At 40.5% G+C, this 19,135-nt stretch overlaps 1 protein-coding gene across 1 annotated transcript in view; it reads left to right on the top strand.

The window, feature by feature from the left end:
• The first annotated feature begins 264 nt into the window (after positions 1–264).
• The window catches only part of col18a1a (collagen type XVIII alpha 1 chain a), a 75,557-nt gene continuing 56,686 nt past the window's right edge, over positions 265–19,135 (top strand). The window contains exons 1-2 of the mRNA XM_023423167.2: positions 265–401; positions 487–560. Of these exons, the coding sequence (XP_023278935.1) occupies positions 397–401; positions 487–560 (79 nt within the window). The 5' untranslated portion in view covers positions 265–396. The remainder of the gene's footprint in view (positions 402–486; positions 561–19,135) is intronic.

Raw genomic sequence — 19,135 nt, 5'->3', positions numbered from 1 at the left:
TACATTTATTATTTTAAATATTATTTTATAATCTACAAAACATGAACGTTTACTATTTACTTTTTTTAAAACCATTATTATTATTATTAGAATTATTATTGGATTGACACGTATTCATAGTCGTAGAAACTGCTTCGAGGTTCAAAACCTGTGGAATGTGTTGCCTTTAGGACCTGGCGGAAGTTCCTGATGTGAGCTCCTGCAGGTCACCTCTCCCTCTCCACACGTCTCGACTGCTTCCAGCAAAGTGCTGCGTCTCCATCAGCTGTTCTAGCAGCGTGCAGCAGCAGCAGCAGCGGTGCTGGACCAGGGAAGCTGTGCACATTTTTACAGCCCGTTACCCCCGAGCAGTCCATGTAGCTTTACCGCTCGATAGCAGGGAAAGAAGAAATTAAGATGAGGTACTTTTAGCGTTTTTGAATGAACTTTTTGTAGCTTTTACTGAAGCGATAAAGTTGTGAATGTGATTGCTTGCTACTTCTGCAGGTGTCCTTCATGGCTGGAGCGCCTTGTCTGCTGCGTCCTCATTCTTGTCAACCAGGCGGCATCGCAATGGCCAGGTAAGGACAAATACTGAAACATGAATGGAATGGCTCTGATGACATGCTTATAATTTTGGCCTACTTAACCGTGGTCACCTTATCAACATTCATAACGGTCTCTAGTTGACTAGTTCTTTGTGAGAGTGCAGCTTGTGTGCATTGCTAACAGCCTATAGTACATAAATTTCATTTTTCACAGTAAAGATTTGAAACAGTGTAATGCTGGTTTACACTGGCAGATATGCTGCCTGCTGACCCGTTTGGCACCAATCTGTGGGAACAGTGTAGTCATGGTAGCAGCTGACCAGTTAGATTTTTGTCTTAACTTTTATGAATAAGGGGTAATTCAGATTGTTAAACTGCAAGTTACTTACTTACTTACACAATAAGAACCAGTATGTTTTACAAATTGAACTGCAGAAAGTTGCAGCAACACATTCTCATATCTGATGGTTAATTGCTACTATGTGCTGAGCATGATGTCTGCTCACTGTCTTTTCTTTGGCTTGGATGGCTTCAGTTCACTGCTTGTTCTTTGCTCTTGAAGACTCTGCAGCAACCATTTATGTGACACATTGTTATGATTCAATGACACAACACAGCAGTTTATCTATTCTCAGAGGGTCAAAGTGGCTTTGGGACTGTTTTCAGGTTTTTCTCAAGTCCAAAGTCTACAGTGTTCAGAAACAAACATGTCTGGACTCTGTGTCTGACTGTGGCTTGTAGTGGCTGCAACTCACTTCTGAAAGAGGCCTTTTCTGAACTGCTGAACTCGTATCTTTCCAGATGTTGCAATTTTGTCATTGCATTTGAGCTAGAGGCAAAGACAATGGAACATTTCTTTGACACACAATGATAGTGGTGTTAAAGGCCCATAGGAGCCACTGAATGAAAGAACTCTCTTCTGTTCCTGAATAATTTATCTGAACCTCACTGATGTCCGACATTTAATTTAGTAAAAGTACAGTTGGAGAACTGTGTAGCTGTCAGATGATAGGGAGAGGAAACTGAGAGGATGTCAATTAATATTTGATTGACCGTGATCACTAATGGAGAGATACAGCATTTTGGGAGCTTTGATGGACTTTTTTGATTGTACTGTCTTTTGTAACTAACACACCCCATGTAGGACTTAAACAGGTTTTAATCAAACATTGTTTTAAGGGTAAAACATTTGCATGTAACTCTCAAACAACGTGACATTTCCACAGGAATGCTGTCCGGTCTGTGTGTGTCCGGGCTGAAAAGGCCTGCCACTCTGTCTCAGGAGCAGTGCCTTTGGTCGCCTGCGACATGGTTGAATTAGGTCTGATTCATTCCCAGTCCCTGGCTGGGTCAGGAATCCCTATTGTCGTGTGATCTTTGACATGCACCCAGCATGGTTTTGCCTGAAGGGAGCAGGACGAGGTTGGGGGAGGGGAGCGGCTGTAAGGGGACACCCCACCGTGCCATTTAGTGGCTGAATTAGATGCCACATTAAAAATCACAGCTGGCTTGAGGTTTTCTCCTTTTCAGAGTAGGGACATGTAGGCAAGAGGGACAGGAAAGCCAAAGTGGTGAATGCAACAGACTTTCAAATGTGCCAGGTAGGGATAGCAAAACTTTATATTTATATATGGATATTATAAATACATTTTGACAGAGACTATTTGCAAGCCTTTTGATTGACATAGCTCTTGTTTGAGGTGATTCTGCAACTTCCATCAGATTACCTCGAGCTCTAGTTGGCGACACTCATGTTTTAGTAATCTGTGATGGAACAGTTTGTCTGAAGCAGACCACCCGTTGACAAACATCTGTTGATGTGTCACATACTGTATAGTTGCAGAATTTGCAGGAAAACATCTGCTTCTATACAGATGTGTCGCGAGAATGACGATCTGAACTTTCCTGTTTCTCTTTGTTTTTTTTTCCACAGTTGCTTGTTGCTGCAAGAATCAGTTTTGCTCTCAAGCAATCTTTGAAGTGCAGTTTTCTCAAATTATTGTAATTTATATTTACATTTTTTGGGGTACTATAAGATTTGATCTACAACAAAACTTAATTTTGCTATGTGAATGGGTTGTTTTAAGCTTGTGGTGTTCATATTGTGGTTTTCAAGTCAGGCAAGACAAGTGAATGAATATCACTGTAAGTAAAAGTCCAGTAATAAGAGGAAGAAGCACTGCAATGTGCATAATCTCTGCCGTGATGTTATTTCTTAAAAGTATTTTCAGTGTTTCTGTATTTTTGTCTTTATATGATAGTGGAGTGGGTTCTCTCCAGGTACTCTGGCTTCCTCCCACAGTCCAAAGACATGCAAATGGGGACTAGGCTAATGGGATACTCTAAATTGACCATAGGTGTGGCTGTGGCTGTGAGTGTGAATGGTTGTCTGTCTCTATGTGTTTGCCCTGCGATGGACTGGCGACCTGTCCAGGGTGTACCCCGCCTCTCGCCCGAAAAGATGCTGGGATAGGCTCCAGCCCCCCTGCGACCCTACTAGAGGATAAGCGGAAGAAAATGGATGGATGGATGATAGTGGAGTGATTGACAGGAAATATTAAGAGAGAGGGGGTCGATATAGAGGGAAGGTGAGGGCCATGTCAGAGTTCAAACCTGACACATTGTGGTGACATGTGCATTATGAGCTCTTTGCCAACAGGATGCCTAATGTCTATGCCTGTCTCTCCTAATGTCATTTTTAATGTTAGCCCAGGTGGTAGCTAATGAATAGCAGCATTTTATCTAATAACCACAAAGTTAATTCAGGTCTACATTTTGTGGGTGGAAGTTTTCAAAATAAAAGTGTAAAATCAGTTTCTTCTGGGTAAGAAAACGCTCAGTATTAGGATGTAAAGTTTACAAGTTGTGCCAAAATATTTAATGACTTTAGTTAAAGTGAATTCAATGTTAAACTTTAGCCATAAAACATAGAGCCTATAAATACATATTTTAATGGAATATGCCTCAGTAGATACATACAAACAGTCAAACGTACACAACGAACTTTGCGCACACAAGATTCTTATAAAGTGGTTTTTGGAACTGATAGTAGAGGTTAAATGTCCTTCCCATCAGAGAATACCTTGTATATGCAATGACACCCTTCTTTACAGCATACTGATATATGAACAGTATATACAAATGAAAGGATGTTGAAAATCAAATGTATATTGATTCACTATAATACACTAAAATATGTGTGATACTGCATATGGTGTTATTTGCAAAATTAGAAAACTCAGGTTCTGTGTGGAGGACATGGAGGAATGCTGATCCCCTAAAAAAAAACACAGTTATTGTAAACTCCAGACTTTATGTACACTAATCTGTAAAAGTCCAGCACTTCAACAATAAAAGTCTGTTTCTCTGTGGCGAACAGCTATTGGATTGGTGCCTCCGTTAGGATCATTGTAACTCTTAAATGAAATAAATGGACCGACTGTGCAGAGATTCTGTTGACTCAGTGAACCTTGTGATGTCTAATCCCTGGATTTTCTAGTCAGTAAACCTACTTATTCATAATCAACATCTTTGGAGGTTCCTCATATCAAGGTTTGGAAGTTCCATCTAGTGTTAGTTTTGTCTTATTGTGTCAGCCACCAGCATTTAGAAAGGCTATTAAACCTCTGCTTAGAAGATGGTTTACATCTTTACATCTTGGACTTTGGAGATAGCTTTGTTTGTGACTTTCAGTGTAACCTCCTGTGTGTGTGTGTGTGTGTGTGTGTGTGTGTGTGTGTGTGTGTGTGTGTGTGAGGTTGTGGGTGGGGGTCACTCCAAATGTCAAGTGGATGTCTGGATATTTCTCTCTGGCTCCTCTTTCTCTGCATTTTCAAAAAGTTAACACAAGGAACTGACACTTCCTTTATGGATTGATGTTGTTACGTGTGCCATTTCGGCCGCTCTTTTTTGCCTGTCAATCACCAGAACACAAGTCAGATGGAAGTTAACTGCTGATAGTATCAGCTGGAAGTTTCAGGTGCTTCAGTTATGTGCTTCAGCTATGGTCTGAACGTGCCGTTTAAAATTACATTTGATGCTTTGCTGTAAAAACATTTGAGATTCCATATGTAGTTTTTTTTTTGGTTTGTTTTATAAAGGCAGTCAGCAACTTTTACAAGGTTATTTCAAGCAAAGGGACCCATCTGTCTCTTAAACTCATACAGCGTAACTCTCTTAGCATCGCACAGATGTTAAAGACCAGGACAAAAAAGTGTATCTATATGAGAAACGCACTTACCGAGGAGGCTGAAAGAAATCTAGACTTGTGTCGTTTACTTTAATGTAGATGTGTTTTTGTAAGAAAACCACGGTGGTCACATCCTGCTTTGATTACTTAATTCGACCCATCTGGAGCTCGTAGTGAATCTGAAGAGTTGTATATCTGTCCTGGACGTTGAAAAGCATGGCCCAGTTTGAGAATTACCTCTGCGTCACCAGGCACTGTTTGAATTAGGTTGTATGTACAGCTCAGACACAACAGTCAATGTGAGCTATCTTTGTTTTTCATATTATCTTTACAATTTCTATCTGCCAGTTAAATATTTTGTATTTTTAAATTTCACACACACACACACACACACCAAAATAATTTTATGCACATCCCAGACGCGCATACCTGTGTCCAGTTTGACCCACATGTAACAATGACCTCTATGACCTGTGACAAAACTTAAACCAACTATGTGCTGCCTTTGCATTTAAACATCACCTAAAGAAAGAGCTTCATCCCTTTGATCCTCCATCTACTTAGTTCATGGTTGTTTCATTATGTGGTGAAGAAGGGAGGAGGTGGATTTGGCCAGAGTCCTAGAACAACCTTTATCTGGCAGACACCTGAACAAACTGAAAAAAACATTAGTGGCTAATGGCAGATTTATCGTAACATAACAAGCTTTATCTTCAGGTTGACAGATGGACAGTATGAATAGGAAAATGTTTTTATATTGTGTTAATTATTTTACAACAAAACTGACCATGTGGTTTTGATTATTTAGGCAATACAGTTTTGTCAGGATTGCCATGTGTAAAGAAATGCAATCACAGGGTTTTGCTCAGTGTATGTTCTGTATTTGCGATCCCCATCATCTTTTCAGGACAGAGCATCCTTTTGAATGTTGCAGACAGCTGTTATCTGTATTTTAATGTGCTCCCACCGCTCAGTGTTTCAGGTGCGCTCGGCTGTTCTCTCATGCTGTCCCTGATGTCAAAATGCTGGGTTAACAGCGGCAAAATACAGAGGGACACCATAATTACTGCCTGTGTTCCAAGAGAAGAGGATTTGTAGGGTACTTGCTCTGTACACCCAACTATCTCCAGCACTAATGGCACACTGAGTGCCCTCTTACCTCTCAGCTCCTCTTTCCTGTTTGCGGTGAAACCCTCACTTATTTGCTTGTCTTTCCCAGCCGTAATCCAGGTAAGAGTTAGTTGAAGGTGTGAAGCCTTACTCTGCAAATAACAGGACTCTACAGTATATGCAGGTTTTTTAAAGATCTGAGCACAGAGTAAGATTGAAAGGCCTATATATTAGCAGCGCTTTCAAAAGTAAAACTGCCTTGTCTGTCTAGTTAAGCATGTTTGAAAATACTTTAGAAATGTATTTGCTTCAGAAAATCCTTTCTCAACATTTGGACAAAGTGAGTTGTGATTGCTTGGTCTAGCAAGAGAGTTATTGCTTCTTCATTTGCAGATTTTGATTCCATTAAATTTGTTGACGGAGTAACCTACTGACCTTCTTCATGTAGCAAAAATGCCATGATGAGATCTGTCATGGGTGAACATACATCAGCAACAATTGCAATTGTGTGCTGTAATGTAAAAAATGTAATGTTGTTACAGACCTGTTGATCACCCAGACTCTGCGAAGAGACTACGCAAAAGGCATTTAACCTCTTTAGAAACCATTACATTCAAAGCCAGGCTTACGTCTACTCAATGTGGTCAGTTTGTCAGCACCGTGGGCTGTAGCCTGGGTGAACACTGGTTTCCATGGCCACCAGGTGCAGATTTTTCCACCACAAAGCCGTATTTGGCTGTAGCAAAGGAAACTGGATCTATCTACCTGGCACTTTGTCCCAGTCTCCAGCTTTAGGGAGTGTTCACTTGTCCTTACCGACAGCCTGCTGAACACAGGGACGCATGAAACTAGAGAACCCCCCCTCCCACCTCCACCCATTTACATTCTCTTGTCCTAAGAAATCTATACCATCAGCTTTTCAATCTCCATGCACTGGGACAGGTTCAGAGTGACAAAGACTACGTAGACTGCTTCATGTCTCTAGTTGTGATGTGATCCTCTTGACACTATTTCATTATTTCATTACATTATTTCAGAGGTACCTTGCAGATTCACACCTGAAAAAAATAAGCATATTTGAACTGTCAGATGTGAACACCGTTAATACAAGCCCCAGCTACCACCCAATGCGTTTTTTTAAATGAATGAATAGACCATTCAGCATTTCATGAGGCCCCTCTCGGGAATGTCATTGTGCGTTTCGAACCTCACTTGCCGTTATATTCCTCTTTTTGCTCTCCATGTCTTCTTATCTTTCGATTGACTCTCATGATGTGCAGGCTGCTTTTCAAGGCATCCTTGAATTCCACTCATTCACCCGTCCTTCAAGAGCTGCCATGTCTGTAGGCACTTCTCTTTTTTTACCCCCTAACAAATCTCACACCATGGGGGTGTGAACTGAGGAGAATCCCATGGGACGGAGAGATTACCATCAAGCCTAGAGCTGCTGTGACAAAAGAGGGATTTGCTGAGTCCTGTACCTCAGTCCTCTGCTCTCGTATGGTCTTGCTGGAAGTAGGACTTGTGCGAGGTAAGGGATTCGATGACAAGGCCTGTCTTCACTGTACCTGTCAGAAACTGAGAGGTGGACTTTCCAGGTGCACTCTCTATTGGTTATAATGTAGGGTTGTAAAATAAAAAAATGTAGGAAAAAAAGTGAAAAAGGAACAACAGTTTCTGTAGTTGTCTTTTGAGTCTGCCAGCATTTTTATTGCATCTGTTTGGTCCGAAGTTAAGTGCCTCACAACACCAACCTACAAGCATTGAAAAGGATCTTAGTAAAGACATCCCATTATCTGCTTTTGTGTAAACATCATTGCTTGATGGTATAGAGACAGAAGACTTAGGCTCTTGTTGGATCATGTGCTGAGCTTGGATTTTTACAAAGCGAATGCTTCGGTTGTTCATAACTTGGAAGCTGCTAATTGTTGTGTGAATCATGAGCTTGCAGACAATAAAGTGTGCCCTCTATTCAGTCAGTGGTTGTTATGGGCCAGGTGGCACAGTGCCATCCATTGAGAGGTCTAGAGGGGGGGAACATAGGCCAACCATGGGGACGTTAAATATTTAGAGGTCCAGTGAAAGATTTGCAGGGCTGTTCATCTACTGAGACAGTTGTATTATCAGCTAGGGAGACGAGCTGGAAGGTCTGCAGTCAAATTCCCTTCCTCATTGGCCACTTCACTTGCTGAAACATCCCTTTGAAACCCAGTTACTGTCATGTTCAGCAGAACCCTGTGGTTTCACAACTCCAGTTTATAACCTTATTATTTGGACTTGGTAATAGACTTGGCTGTACAATATCTTTTTAACCTTCAGTTTCCTGTCTTGAATGTGTTTGTCCAGAGTAAAGTATAGAATAGAAGGTAAGAAAGCAAGAGAGTACTTGCACTCACTACAAAATAATAAAAGACGTCAGTTTCTCACCAGGCTGCACTGTGCTGTAGTGGACTGATTTCTTCTCACGTGTTCTGTTCTCTCTAAAGTAACCACTTGTCTATGCAAAAGCTGTTTCAGCTGCATTTTCCAGTCTATAACTATAGATTTCTTTTTGGTCATACAATTCATAGATCAGATCAGAGGAAGAAGCTGCATTTGAGAAGAACTTACCAAACCTCAGTTTATATTTTGATCTGTATCTGTGTCATTTGTGTGTCTGCACTGTGCTTTGAAACTAAATGTTTTCCATTGTTTGGCTGCGGAGCTGGCAGAACATTGTCCAAGTTTACTTTGAACAAGAGACATGATATTGCAACAGGTATTTTTATTCTGTTATGTTGGGTATCAATTTTTAAATACCTAACTAAATTCAACTGAGGCTGTGGAGTCAAATATGTTTCAGCTGGTTCACTAAGTTCATTTTTTTCATATCAGGTTGGTGCACCAGCTCACCAAAGCCCCATCACGTGGATTGTAACATGCCTTTGCTTGGCTTAATCTGAAACAGAGGAAGTCCATGACCTGTAGGCTTTTTGAGCTAAAGAACACATCAGGGGGAACAATGACTGCTGGCACCCTGGACCCTAGTCTGGCCTGTACTAATTGAGGGCCGTGATATTGTCTGGCTGATGAAAGCCCTCTTTGTCCCACTTACTGCTCTTCATCTACTGTATCTTTCAGGCCCCTGATATAGCCATAAGCATAACGTCATTCCCCTCCAGCCATTGTCTCCATTCATTACAAGGGATTAAAGTGTCAGTTGAAGGTGAAGCGTAAGCTGCCAAACATTATTCACTGAGGGGTGTTTGAAGATGTTGTGCCACATTAGCTAAAAGTTTGTGCCCCCATCAACACTCCTTGTAAAGGGTGAGACTTTGCTTTTTGGGGACTGAAGGGAATGGTATGAGGGAAAGGTCATAGTCTACTTTTCTCATTAATCTATGTGAATTATATGCGATTGATGCTCAAAGCCAGCAATCATCTGGCTACTGAAGGGCAAGGGCTGAATAATGGCTCTCAGCACTGAGCTTCTTTCAAATATGGTTACAATTTTGAGCACCAGTTGAACCAACTCTGTGATTTGTCCACTTAAAACGCATTTACATATTTAATTGGCCAGTTCAGGGTAGATAAGTGGGGGATCGCACATACCTTACTTACTTTTATCTCATTTGTTTGACATCATCAGTCTGCTGATGTAGTGCCCCAGTGCAAAGAGGAAGCTTTGTGACAAAAAAGAAGTGTTGTACCCCCTTTCATGGTTGTATTTACTGTCAAAGTGTTGATCTACATTGACATGTTCTTGAAGTGCTTTGCAAAGCTGAAACTCAACACTTGAGTGAGGCCTAGTGGGTTCAAAGAACCTGCAAAAGGACAAAGAGGTGGGACTGGCCAACAGGCTGATCCAACAATCTGCTCCTTACACAAACTAGCTTGTGCAAAAACGAGATCTGCCTCTACATTCTTTCCACATGAAGCCCACCTCTTCACTGGAAGATGTCGTTTACTTATGCATTCAGCAACAACAACAGGAATGGATGGAAATTAATTCTTGGCTTATGCTGAATGCTAAGAGGATGTGCATATGCATTTGCACCTTTGCCAGCATTTTAGCTACTTCATAAATCTCAGACCAGTGTGAGCAGGTAGAAATTGTGCATTCATGGTGAACGTGAGGATGTGATGAGTGAAAGAGTTTTTGAAATGGCATAATATACAGTAGATATAAATGTCACATTTTCAAAGCTTCTTCTTTGCATTTACTTTCCATCTCCAGAAAGGATCAAATCTTTGAAGCTCACAGGAAAGGTTTCTTTATAATTCCAATTTCAAAGCTTTTCAACTTTTCATGGTAGAATCTGACCAAGATTTTGTCAAAACACTGTCTTTAACATACTGTAAGTAGAGGACACCAGAGTTTGTAGCACAAAAAGGCTCTAATCTGAGAATACTGAGTGATGAAAAGGGGGAAAATTAGAGGAGGTTTTTAATTACAGACAGTTGGCAAGAAATTACTCTTCATTTCAGTTTTAATCTTGACTGTATTAAGACCTCATACACTTAGCTTATCCATCTCTACATAAACTTAGGTCCATCTTATATGTGGTTCAGCAGCTTGCCACTGTGCCATGTAGCCATTATATACTATAGCAATATCAGTATCTGTCAGGATCAGCTTTGCCAAATGTAGCCTTGGAAGTATTGAATGTACTAATGTACAAATACTTAATGAATAGCTGTGTTTTTACTTACCTGTTACATTTTGACTGACCTGTCACCAACCATTAAAGGTGTTCAGACCCTGATTAAACACTGTGAAATCCAGCATACAAACACTGTCTGCTTTTCCCTTGTTTCACAGACAACTGCTAGAGCAATCAGTGTCTAGGCACATGCCTAGACACAGGCTTTATAATTTGTAACTAATGATCCAAACTACTTTCTAAGACATTTGATGTGTGAGTCCTTGTCTCCAGCTTTAAGCCAAAACCCACAAGTGTTGGTGTTGCTGAGCAGCTTAACGGTTACTATGCAACACATCTTTATTGATGTGGTTTTCAGTGTGTTTCAGTGTAAGAGCGTGTCTGTGTTGAAACATTGCATCAAGGTTGTTAGATGGTCAGTCAATAAATTGCCCTGTGTGACTGGCAGGAGAATCTTAAGAATGCTGATAGCCTGGGAAATTTGTCAGTGGACAGTCTACACTCCAAAGAGGTGGGCCTCTATTTTATTAGATATGAGCATGTCTTGGAATGTGACCATAATGTACCTTTTGACTCATAGAGCCAGCAAGCATCTGCAAGTTTTAGAGCTCTCAAGTCCTTTGAGTTCCTTAGCGTTAAGGCAGTTTTGGTCAAAAATGCCAATTTATTTCTTATATTATTGTTTCTGTGTCAAATTCTAGGCAGTTACATTATTGCTCTTAAGAACAAGAATCAAGACACCATAGTGAGAATCAGTAAAATAAACTGTAGATGATAAACATCTCTAACTACCATTTTTTTTGTATTCCCACCACTTTTGTTACACTTCCCCAAAAAAGGGTTTTCCCTTACCTGGAAGGAAACAACCCTGTCTATATCAGATAATTAATACATATGATGCAAACTCAGCACTTTTCTGCAACCGCTCCACAATAAAAGCACACAAATAGATCTGATTATGGCATCTACTGTGATGCAGAAGCATGTTGTAATGTGCCAACTTTATGTGGCCACAGTGTGACTATCAGGATGTAAATTACACCTAGGGGCTGTATTCTGACAAAACTTCACAAGCTTAACAATTACCTGGGGAGACTTGGCTTGGGTTTCTTTGATTTTAATTTGAGGTTAAAAAGTTGATCTGAATCATAATTTTTCCTTTGCTCTGCTGAATAATTCTGTTAACTAATTAACCTCAACTGTAGACACTCATTATGATTAGGGAAAAAAACCTGCAACATTCATTAAACAGACTGAAGAAATGTCTAACCAATGTCAGGCATGGGCTGTTCCCAAATCTGTCAATTTCTACATTTTTCTTGGAAAACTGCCACCACGTTCTGTTGTGACAAACAGTTGAATCTGGAAAGTCTTACTAATCATATGCACGTGACTGACTGTGTAGTCTGTAACCAAGTTGTGTTAACATTTTTAAATGCATTGTTATTCTAATTAATTATTAACATCTCTCCTTTAACTTAAAAAAATCATTACAGACATACAGTTTTATTGCACTGACTAAAATCTAAGTCTGCCGGAACAGAAACTGGAATTCTCCTTCCACCACTCCCTTAAAGGTTTGTTCTTGGTGGTTTTCTCTTTGAGCAAAATGGGCTTCGAAGCTGCTGTGGAAATGGGTCAAGGGGACAGATTAGAGAGCTCAAGCACACAATGTGTGAACCCAATGGTCTGTGGTTTAGACTCATGTTGTTTAGTCATTTATACTTTTTTTTTTTTTCTTTTCACTTGTGTAGAAAAATTCATATGCTTCCCATCTTTTATGACAATTCAGGCTGGTCTTAGAAAAAACGTCTTAAGTTCTTTGTTTCACCCATTGAGACTGTTGTTTTAGTTACTGAAATCTGGCATGCCCTTGCGAGTTCACTGTCAGATGATCAAGACTTTCAGGTATTTGGTACATGCAGTCAGAAAAGAATCTGTTTTATTTAACTGAAGGCAGTTTGACAGTTCAGACTGAGTTAAAGGGGGGCGATCTTCCCAAGAATCACATGACAACCATTTTAAAACGCAATCATGATCTACAAGTCAAATCTTGCAAGGTCAAGCCTTATGAGTTAAAGCCATGTAACAAGCTTGTTACTGCTTATTAGAACTCCAAACACTAAAGTTCAAACCTTGGAAGTAAATAAGGTAAATAGTGACCTTCAGACATGGTGATTTTTTTTTGCGATTATTGCTTTTTAAACCTCACAATGTGGAACTGTGGCGAAAAGGCCACTCACCTTATTTATTGACACCTTATTTTGGATTGACCCTAGATCAGATTCCTATGCTGAGGGTCTAGCTTAGGGAGCAACAGGAATTGGTGCAGCATCAGTTCAGAGGCACATGTCCTACTCATTGTACAGGTTTCAACATGTTCGCAGCTTTTAAGAAAAAGCCACTGAAAGACCTCTGTATATGTTGAAGTGTTGAAGTGCTTTGCAGTTTGTGGTCTGCATCTGTACCTTTTTGAAAGTCTGCCTCTAGCTGCAAGATGATTTGATGATGTGTTTATATAGTTTACCTGTATTGTAATTTATGTGTTTTCTCACAGTCATGACAGTTAATGTGTGTAAATGCCATTTTACTGACAAGGATACAGCTGAAAAGTTACTTGGTGTTTTAGGGTAAAGACTGATGGGAGTTGATATATTGAGCAATAACCCCCTAAAGGTAGCCTCAATGAAGCATTCAGAAATTTTCTCAGTATCTACTGTACAGTTACAGTATATGATGGGGAGTGCCCTGTTGTAACTCTGCATTGATGGATGGGTTTTTCACCCCCAATACCTCCACATTATGCTCACCCTAAGGGCAAGTCAGACCTCTCAATTCCACACCCTCTAAAACCCAAGTCTTGCCTCAGGCTCCTGACTGTGTCTCAGGCCAGGACAAAACCAGTGGGCCACTGAGGTGTGTCTGTGTGAGTAGTGGGGGGCAGGGGTCTTATTTTAAGAGGTTGGCTGCTTTCCAAGACTTCAATACATCACTGGAAATTCACAATGGGGTGAAAAGTACACTGGCAACAAATGACTCCTTGATAAACTCAGTGGAGAGCTGAGCTGATGGCAGATGATTTTTCAAAGGACAGGGTTAAGGTGGATCTGGGGAGTTGAACAGGTTCAGTGTATTGCTAATAGTGTTTGAACTGTGTCAGAAAAAGCTTTCAGGATGTGTTGGCTCACATGAGGTGTTTATTTACGTCCACTTCCTGCTCTTTACCTTCCATGCGCCTTTTTCCTCCTTCCAGCGTTCAGGTATTCGGACACATTCCGGCCATGCTCAGCCCATACAGCCGAGCAGTGCTATTGTGTTACTGCAGCGTTACCTAATAGGTCTGATCTGAGCTCAGAAGTGGCATAGTTGTAAGATTGGCTTCCTTATTAAGTCGAGGAGGCAGATAAGCCTGCACCACTTACCTTTTGTAGGTTAAGATGGCACAGCCAAAACATCACACCTACTGTATCTGCAAATTAAAAGCTTAGATTGTTATTTCAGTGAAACCAGAGAGCTGTATGATTTCCTTCCAAATAAAAACCCAAAACATGAAAGTTGATTCACTGACGTGCAGAAGTCCAGATTCCTCTCAGGGGTTATTAAATGCATCACATACGAACAAGGCATGACTGATTGACTGGACTTTTATTATGAAAGAGGAGGTCAGAAATTCGTTTTTTCACTCATGTTGGACTGTTGACATAGTTAGTTCTGGCAGTTTATCCTCATCTAGCACATACAGTAGTAAAAAATTTAGCTTGAAACAGAAAAAACTGAAACACAGAGAAGATGAGCTCAACTGCAGCTTCACAAAGCATTTGAGCATTCGTACTATCTGAAACCTTTCAGTGGCCTTCCTGTAACAATTTGTAGCTGCTGCTGCTGCGTACTTTAGTCATTTTTGTTGTATTTATTCTCCAGTTGAATGGCGCATTGTTTGTCAGGAAAAAGAAAACGAGGCCACACACACATACACACACACACACACACACACACACACACACACACACACACACACACTTCCTCCTCCTCCCAACTGGAGTTCACCTTCCTCTGCTGCCAGAAATGCCATGGTGTTAAAGCTGTGTGTGTGTGTGTGTGTGTGTAGCTCCAAATTCTGGTGTTATTGTGTGTGTTTGTTGGATTAAGGATTTCTGTCACCCACAATGAAATGGCTCCCTCCCTCACCCCATCCCTAAGTCTTGACTGCATTTTGTCTCTGCTCCCCATCCGTGTCTCACACACACACACACACACACACACACACACACACACACACACACACACACACACACACACACAGATGAACATGAAGTCTCCTTGGTGAATAGTCACAGCTTGTGGGGAATGCCTCAGGGCAGACAATAGCCATGTATCCTTACTTAACGTCTCCCACCATCCAACTGAAACACTACGGGACTCTGAGATCTTGTCTGTGTTCCCCCTCTGTTCAAAATGCCCAGTCTGACTTGTGACACAGATCTCAGTGACTAAGTAGACCTACACTGCAGATTTTTAAACAGCGAGAAAATGTATATGTTGCTGTTGCTATTCAGAGACACCGAAATAAAGTACACATGAAACCTAAAAATCCCAGACATGTCAGTCTTAATTTTGGCACCCAGGGCAGTTGGGCCAACACCAAATAATGTGGTCTGAATAAAAGGGGAAAAAAAGGACACTGAATGCAAACAGGGAAAAAGCCAAGGGAAGAGGTGGGTGTTCAAAGTGTGTGAGGTGACTTCTCTCATCATACTGTAATTACTGACTCATGTCTTTTGAACTGTATGCTCTTATTGGTGTCAGATATTATAAAACAAGACTGTACAGGAGTCTACAGCCATGCTAGCAGCTCTGTGGTGCTGTACTTAAGCCCAGTGATGCTTTTAGCTAAATATTAATGGCAGCTTGCTAATATGCAATGACAATTTTGACAAACTGAGGTTTAGCGGGTATAATATTTTAACATGTTCACAGTGTTGGTTTAAATCGGTAGCATAATAACCGTTGCTAATTAGCCCATAATGTTGCAGGTATTTGGTCAGAAACCAAAGTATTGGAGAAATGGAAATTTTGACCTGATAATGGTGTAAGAGAAAAAGTCAGGGGGATCTCCAAAGTGATTAGTTCATCCTGAGGGGACCGTGAATGTCTGTACCAAAATTTTTGAGAAATCCTTTTAGTAGTTGCTGAGCTGTTTTAGTCAAAATAACAAATGTAAACCTTGTGGCGATGATATAGGAAAAGTCTGTGATGTATAAAATGAAAGCTGAAATAGTTGATATACAAAATGGGATCATACAGTTGCAAAAATCGTCAGTTACAGTACATGATGTCAGCCACGGTACAGGCCAGTGTGTGTCTGTACAGACTCAGTACAGGGTAGGCCTCCTTAACAAATGCATTCTTCTTATTGTGTAGCAGTGGTGGCAGTGTTCTTGCTGCGGTGGCCCACAGCTGCTGAATGATACACTGATGTGTGTGAGAGCAGTTGTGGGTCTGGGTTCGCCTACTCAGTTCTGTCAAATCTTTGATGTCTGTGGATGAAAGGATGCAGACTTCCCGTTTTGTCTTTCGTCTACAAGCACAGGCTGTGTACGTTTAAGTGTCCTCCACACCCCAGGAACCGTGCATTTTCTGCAAGGTCATAAAAGTTAACTTGCAAGGGACAGAAAGAGGCACAAGTAAAGAGAGCAGGTATTCAGATAGCCAGACATGTATGCCCCACCCAGACTTTAAAAGGTGTGTGGTAGCATTGTGTCGAGATGACCCGATCCTTTAGGACTCTTCCTGTTTTTTCAGTGTGGTCTTGTAAGTTTTTGGTGTTGTTTGTTGACAAGTTTTACTGTTTATTTAGTGCCATTGAGGCATGTGTTTAAGGTTAAAAATGTCCATTTCTAGAGTAGAGCTGTGTATAAAACTTCATACTTTTTGGGTACAGACAAAAACGTGTCCAAGTATTGAAAGTTGGAATTGAATTCTTGGTCAGATTTTTTGTCTTTTACTTATTCTTTTATGTGATATCTTCTGATTCAAACGTGTCCTAATTTTAAATCATTTGCTTCAAAAAACGCATCTGTGAAGTTCAGCTTCATTTTGGTTAAAAGACCAATTCAAATGAGCTGAGATGATGATAAGCCTGTCCAAGTTCTACAGCTTCAAGTTTGTCACTGTGCAAAAAAAACCTTCTGTGGATGCATTTGTGCTATGTGCTCAATGCAGGCACATTTTAGAAAGTTTGAAAATTTAGTTCTTATTCAGAACACAGTAACTTCTCTTCTTTACATGCTGTGAAGAAACTATTCTGCAGCCATCTGTTGTCATTGAGTGACATGACTAATGCAAAGCAACGATAAAGTTAATCCCTGTAGGTCTGTTTAAATGTTTGAGGCCCACAGTAATCCAGTTGCTGCGTTATATGTTTGGAAGATCACTCTCTCTCCTCCTACACTGTCAGCTGTATTTTTCCTGATGCTTCATGAAAGTACAGATGTGAAGTAAATCACATGGGGTTTGAAAACACCTCCATCTTTTCCCTCTCCCAAATCCCTTAGAAATCATTTAGACATGCTTTACCAATTACTGATACTTGATTCTGTGACTCCCCCGTTTGCAGTGACTAATGTTACTTTCTGATATTCTCATCTTATGACTCAAGGCCACAGTTTTTTTCAAATCTACTTTTATTTCATGCTTTTACAACCAAATAGAGATTTTGAGGATGTCATGTGGTGTAAAAGGCTCGATTACTGACTGTAACACTGTTTCCTAGATTGACATTTATGTCAAAGAAAAAAAAGTATTTTTTCTGCCTGACAATTGAACTGAGTCAGACTGTCTTGTCTCCAGGAGGCTGCATGTGGTAGAAAAACCCCGCCCTCTCTCACTGACCACACAAAACCAGAGCCTTGAGGCGATACTTTTGGTGTGCCTGCCTGCCGTTCCCCATTCACATGCAGTATTTTGGTATTGCAAAGCCTGAACCAACATGATTGGAATGCTTTTTTTTTTTTTCCTCTTTTGTCCCTTTTTTGTAGAGAGGCTCTTTTGTTCTAATGGGATAATTTAACAAGGAATGTTTTCACTTTGGGCTTTTGAGTTGGGGGGTGAGGGGCTATTTAGGGTTGTGAGTGAAGATTGAAAAGATGGACATTGCAGAAAGAGCATTGTTGGTCAGAGAAGGTCCGTGTCTCTCAGTCCAGTTGCTAGTGCTTTATTCTTTCATTCTTTCATTAAATGAAAGAAAGCATCTAAACAACACTGTCCTTTCTTGGTGTGAAATCTTGACAGTGTGACACCAGTTTACACTCATTGGCCACACTCACTTTAACTCAATGGACACGCATACCATCAAAGGACCATTCCATCAGTTCCTCACATAGAGGTCAGTTTGTTGCCCTCTAATTTTTGATGCCCTCTAGTTTTGATTGGACGGTTCAAAATCAAACTCCAAAAAAACTGGTGACACTGACGGACATCATTTACACGATTGGTACCTGTTGTTATTGGATAGTAATGTAACTGAGCGTCTTGGGTTTGCCTAACTGGGCATGTTAAAATTAAAAAATAAAATAATAAACATGGTACAATGAACATCAGCAACAACTTGTTTATTTTTACTAACACACGTTTCAGAGACTTATGGCAGCCTTAGAGCAACTCTTCGGGGACATACTACCTCTGACATGGAAACAACCTGTAAACAGGACAGTCTGTTGGTAATTAGATACCGGTCTGTTGGGCAGGAATTCCAAATTGTGGGATCATTTCGAGAGGTTAAAGGACGACCCCAATTAGGGCGACATGCAAGCTGTGCAGGCAAACATTTGCCTATCATTCGTTGACCTCAAATAACGCTTGTCATTTGAAAGATGTAAATAGCCCAATGTTAGGCACTAAGCATGGCGGCTCACTCTAACGTTATCCTTGCTGGTTGTCCTGACACATTCAGAATTATTATCGTGTTTTACCAGCGTCGTTAACACACGGCTTGTGTCGTTCGCAAACCAAAATTTATATTTGTAAGTCTGAATATTGCGGTTCTGTATTTCTCTGTAAAGTACGACAATGTTAACATTGCTACTTAAAAGATTCTTTCTCAGCCCTGGACTAATTTTCTGACCCTCCCCCAAAAAATATATATTTAAATTATGGAATTAATATCATAAACATGCAATGACTAGTCGACAAATGGCTTGAACTAAGGACTACAAGTCAAATAGGAAAATATCAGGGGCTGCCCTAGGGTAGTGCTCATTAATCCATCACCAAGTTTGAAAAAATATTGAGTGTAAATTATGTGACTCCACATTTACAACAGAAAGCCTGTGTGCAAAACAATGGAGAAGGGGGGTATTATCAGAATCTATAAGCTATTAAATTATATTATATGAGAAATGAATGACCCAGTGTTTTGAAATCTTCACCCATTTTAGGGCCCAAAAATCTCTGCAGGAGTACCCCATCAAACACCACTTCAGATGTTTAACCACCATTTCCCCAAGTCAAATTTATTTTTTCTAAATTATAGTGTAAATGCACAAGCATTGAAAATTTAGTGTTGTTTTCCGCATAGAACAGGAAACCTAAAGCTTGCAGCGGTGTCTTGTTGGTGGCTTTGTTTTGTCTACTGGCTTGAATGGTGTCTGATTAAGGAAAGGGTGTCC

This window comes from Seriola lalandi, unplaced genomic scaffold, assembly GCF_002814215.2.
Source record: "Seriola lalandi dorsalis isolate HSWRI2012SDOR001 ecotype SW California unplaced genomic scaffold, Sedor1 jcf7180002054689, whole genome shotgun sequence".
NCBI lineage: Eukaryota > Metazoa > Chordata > Actinopteri > Carangiformes > Carangidae > Seriola > Seriola lalandi.
The sequence above is the reverse complement of the archived record's forward strand: the minus strand, read 5'-3'. Positions and strand labels throughout refer to the sequence as shown.